This window comes from Halyomorpha halys, unplaced genomic scaffold, assembly GCF_000696795.3.
Source record: "Halyomorpha halys isolate HHAL.00 unplaced genomic scaffold, Hhal_1.1 Scaffold10768.1, whole genome shotgun sequence".
In the NCBI taxonomy this organism is placed as follows: domain Eukaryota; kingdom Metazoa; phylum Arthropoda; class Insecta; order Hemiptera; family Pentatomidae; genus Halyomorpha; species Halyomorpha halys.
In genome coordinates, this window is record NW_027113515.1 from 1 (window position 1) to 4,563 (window position 4,563).

The window sequence follows — 4,563 nt, forward strand, 5'->3', positions numbered from 1 at the left end:
TTTTTTTTATTTTAGTATGTATGGGATCATTTATCAATATTACCTATTGCCCACAACTGTGTGGCAGATTGTAATATCTATCAATAAATAAATCAATCAGATCTGTTTAGTTAGTTCGAGTGTGGACGGCACTCAAACTCAACACTAAGTTTCATTATTTAGAAACAATCCACCACTGTATTAAAGTTAGTATGAAGGACATTCCGTCCCTTAGGATGTAACGGGATATAATATACGGTATATTTCTGTGGTATGTTAAAAAAATAATAATAAATTATTGTTTTTAAAAAAAAAAATATTAAAGAAATAAATTTAATAATAATACGATTTTCCCCGACAACCACCTTTGGAAGTACGGTTTTTCTATCTGAAAACCTGTGTACCCGTGTGCGCCTACCAATTTGATTATAGTCAAAAGTGGTTGTTGGATCAAACCTAATAATTCAAGAGAAGGAACAGCTGTCAAGTGAGGTTATATTAATGGTTGTAAAGGTTTATTCAACTATATCAAAATTCATTTGATGGTAAAAACAGTATTAAAAAAAAAAAAAAATATGTTGGTATGTCTTCATCTTGTAAAGGAGGATTTGGGGAACCTGAAGATATAGGAAGTACAATTCAACTTTCTATGTAAAAACACTGTTATGGAGCGAGGCGGATCATGGCTCAATCCATCAAAATCAAATTGGATCAAGAATTCAGGTTTGTTTCTTTATTCTTTATTATAAGTACGTTAGTTCTATTTTCCTATGTACCTGCATTACTTTTTTAAAACTAGATCCTTGATGAAAAAACACTGTCACAAGAAAGTATGTACAACCATACGAGTCAAATCAATAATAATTGAGATGAATAAAGTAAAAGATCTTTCAGAGGTTATTTAATCATTTACTTTCACTTCTCCAAAAAAGGCGGGAACAGTTACTTCTTGAGCAGTCTGTACGTCGATAAGTATAGTTCGTAGAGTTTGCCTGTGGGTAAAAGGGATAGAAGAGATGCCCAATGGCAAACGTCCTCCCAATAACTCCCCTCTCTTTTGTATTATGTCTGCTCCTAACACAGTCATGACTGTCAGGAACTATATGGAGCATGCGTAGTACGTGTTTTTCCCTCCGAAATCCTTTTTGGAAGTCAAAATTTTACTTTGGCGTTACCAAGTTTAGAACTACATCGTGGAAAGAACCTTTTGTTTTCGGTAGGAGGGGAGGGTATGGTGAGGAGGGGAGAAGGAGGGGAGAAGGAGCTAGGGCGGGGATGCCCGAGTTCCCCCCTACAGGCAAACTCATCTTAGATTCACTCTATAAAGATTAGTCTTTTCCAGGTCTTTTCCCACAACCACTTCTGACGGCACGGAACATGTCCAGTACAGATTTTGAAGGAAAAAAACCCTAGGACGCATGTTCTGTACAGTTCTGGACAGTGAGGAATACTTGTTAGTCCTAATATTAGCTACCTTTCAAGAGGAAAAATTTCTTTCCCTTCACGTTTACTTCTTTCCCGTTTTAGTTAAAGTTTAGGTTGTAATACACGACATTTTCGGAGGTAATTTCTACCACGTTTACTTCTTATAATGATTTACATTATGAAACCCTACTGTCTGACAATCTTTAGTTTTTAATATTAGAATACTGATTGAAAAAGAAAAATATTAGATGTTATATATTTACAGCATCATTGGACACTAGGACCAGAAACTCTATAAATGAAGCATTTATTTTAAATTTAGTAATAAGTAGTATACGTTTTAAAGTTTTAACTTTTTAATTCATTTTTCAAAAAGAAGTGTATACATATGTAGAACGTCGCCACACTAGTGAGTAGAGTGGATATAAAATTTCTTAGTTCACTAAGAATATCTAACTCTATTAAAAAAAACATCTAATTCTCTCCTATTTCTGTATCTATTAAGGTCCTAATTTTCCCGTAGATATAATCCTAAGGATTGACATATATCGGATACGAATCCAAAGAGTCTCCTAAATTTATTGGTTCGACTTGATTAGACTGTTTGCTCTAGTCTCCTTTAAACTGTTTTTAAATAAGAATTTTTTATTGCTCCTTTAGTATTACGTTCTTACGTCGATTCCATGTATTACCTCCATTTCCTTCTAGAATTCCCCCTAGAGGGAAATATTCCCTGCTGAATAGGCGGTAATTCATTTTTCAAAGCTTTGTACTGTCTGGTCAAGAAGTAATTGTGTTCCTGCCTTTTTTGGAGGAGTGGAACAAAATAATTACAAAACAGATTAATATATGGACGCTATATCGAAATCCTAACCTAGCCATTCCTTCCTTGGACAAAAATCCCATTAAAAAAAGACCTACATAAATATGTTCTTAAATTTACTCTTCCAGTAAAAGCAAGCAAGATAGTATTGCCTCCTCTGATAATTTTTTTAAAGGAATTATTGAGATTACAAAAAATAAAATAAATAAACAACAGAATAAATAGTCGACTCTTTTAAATTTAAGATGCTCGTTAAATAATTTGAAATACATTTTTTATACATTTACAATTTATTTATAATTTTAGATATTTATATTTACATAGTGTCTGTCTTAAATTTTTTAAGAGATATAGTTTGATACAGAGATGTTGTACAGGGTCTGTAGAAAATTGGTATTTTTAATGATAATTTGGTTTTGACTAAGTAATAAAAACGTAGTAACCTAATGTGTATTATAACTCTGTTTAAAATTAATAAAACACAAATAAAAAAAAAAAGCTTTATTTTGGAGGCCCAATTGCAATACATTTTCGCCATTAAAAACAACACGCCATGAAAAGTAAATAATGGAAATTTTAAAATATAAGTATAAAAGATATCAATAATATAAAGAAATTGAATCTCCATCTAATTTCTACCAGGGACCAGGTAAAAGTGGCCCAGCGGATAATCGACAGGTTACCATCCATCAACGACAAGATGAAGGCACTCTTCTGGGTGAGGAAGTCCATCATGATCAAAGCATCCCTGGCCGTCATAAAGAAGAACCGAAACGACTTCTTCTCCTTCTTCTTGAACGTGCTGCGAGACGCCTTGTTCGAAGCAGCGCTCAGGAACTGCAGAGGTATTTACCTATCACAGAAGGCTAGAATCAAACTCAAAGAAGAAATTCGCTTTTTGGGCACTCCTTGCGAACAGACTTACGTGTTGGACCAAATTTTGCAGTAAGACCTTTGATCATTAAGACTATCACTATGATTATGAATAATGTCATTCATGTCTTGTTTTGTAAGAAATTAATTTTTGTTTTCCTTCACCACAGGAAGTGGACTATTACGCCATTTTCCCTCTCGCAGTCCAATACAATTTTACTCTTCCTCTTAGTTGGTCCGCATCCAGCTGAGCATCTTCTAGATCAATAAAAGTTAAAAGATGGTCTCCATCCATGTCTCCCATGTTGCATAGAGAACATTTCGGTGAATCTACGATGCAAATTCGATGGAGGTGTTTTTGGAGCAGATCATGTCCTGTTACTAGCCGAAAACAAGCCACTCTCTCAGTTCTGCTAAGATTGCCAGGAATTCGTTTATCCTTATGCAGTAGGCTCTCCCACTTCTTTCCTTCCGTTTGAACTTTGTGTCTAGCACTTGTTCTTCCCTTACAATAAGAGCTTATAAGTGATTTTACAGTTCTGTAGGAAAGTGGTAGAACAGGCTGGTTCTCTGCACAACCAAGCTAAGCCAACTTAGCAGCTTGCTCATTACCATCTTTACCAACAAGGGCTGGTATCCACTGCAGAGCTATAACCCTTCCTCTTTTCTTCATGATAAGAGCCATATTTCTGCACTTTTCTTTCGTGGGTGACTCTGCGGCACCTAGTGTTGTTAATTTTTGTATTACGGCTTGGGAGTCGCTGAAGATTACTGTGTTGTCATCGCATTCAATATGCTTCCATCGCGAAGCAGATAGCCTGCATTTCTGTATCATAATTATCACATCCAGCTCCAACGGGAAATGACAATTGGAAGTTAATTGAGTATACACCTGCTCCAGCTCTCTTGTTAATACCGGACGCAGACCCATCGGTATAAATGTGTAGCCATTGCTCTATGTGGTATAGCTCATAAATTGTTTTTAGTGCAGCAGCTCTAAGCTCGGGCTCCAGGGCAATCTTTCTTGAGTGAAATTAATCTGTAATATTAAAGTTTTTGCAAAAAACAATGTTTTTTAAAACACGATTTATTCTATATTATTGAGATATATTATCAGAATATTTTCTGGTACTTTATTTAAAAGGTGTTAATTTATAACTTATTTTTTCCCAGGAAAAGAGGACCTTCCTACATGGCGCGGTGGTCCAAAGACCACAGGACGTACGTTGCCATGCAGCCAGTAATTGGTAGTGGTGCTCTGGTCTACATGGCCGTGTCCAATGACGGGTGGATAATGGGGGGCACGCGACCTGTGGACGTCATCCAGAAGTTCCTAGAGCCGTCGGCATCCTAGCTGACGTTCTTGGACAAAGTTTGTTTTGTAAATAGTCTGTCTTTGTAAACAATACAGTTTGTCTTCGTAAACCATACAGTCTGTCTTTGTAAACAATACAGTTTGTCTT

The 4,563-nt window shown here is 35.7% G+C and overlaps 1 protein-coding gene across 1 annotated transcript; it reads left to right on the forward strand.

Moving 5' to 3' along the window:
• Window positions 1-458: 458 nt before the first annotated feature.
• LOC106692253 (uncharacterized) lies at window positions 459-4,528 on the forward strand. The gene is made up of 3 exons (XM_014438157.3): window positions 459-702; window positions 2,870-3,172; window positions 4,274-4,528. The coding sequence occupies exons 1-3, from the start codon at window positions 662-664 to the stop codon at window positions 4,452-4,454; spliced, it is 525 nt and encodes a 174-aa protein (XP_014293643.1). The 5' UTR covers window positions 459-661; the 3' UTR covers window positions 4,455-4,528.
• The last annotated feature ends 35 nt before the right edge of the window (window positions 4,529-4,563 follow it).

Coding starts and splice junctions, on each gene's coding strand:
- LOC106692253 (XM_014438157.3), top strand. CDS start 662: ATGGCTCAATCCATCAAAATCAAATTGGATCAAGAATTCAG. Junction 703..2,869: donor AAATTGGATCAAGAATTCAG/GTTTGTTTCTTT, acceptor AATTTCTACCAG/GGACCAGGTAAAAGTGGCCC. Junction 3,173..4,273: donor GTGTTGGACCAAATTTTGCA/GTAAGACCTTTG, acceptor ATTTTTTCCCAG/GAAAAGAGGACCTTCCTACA.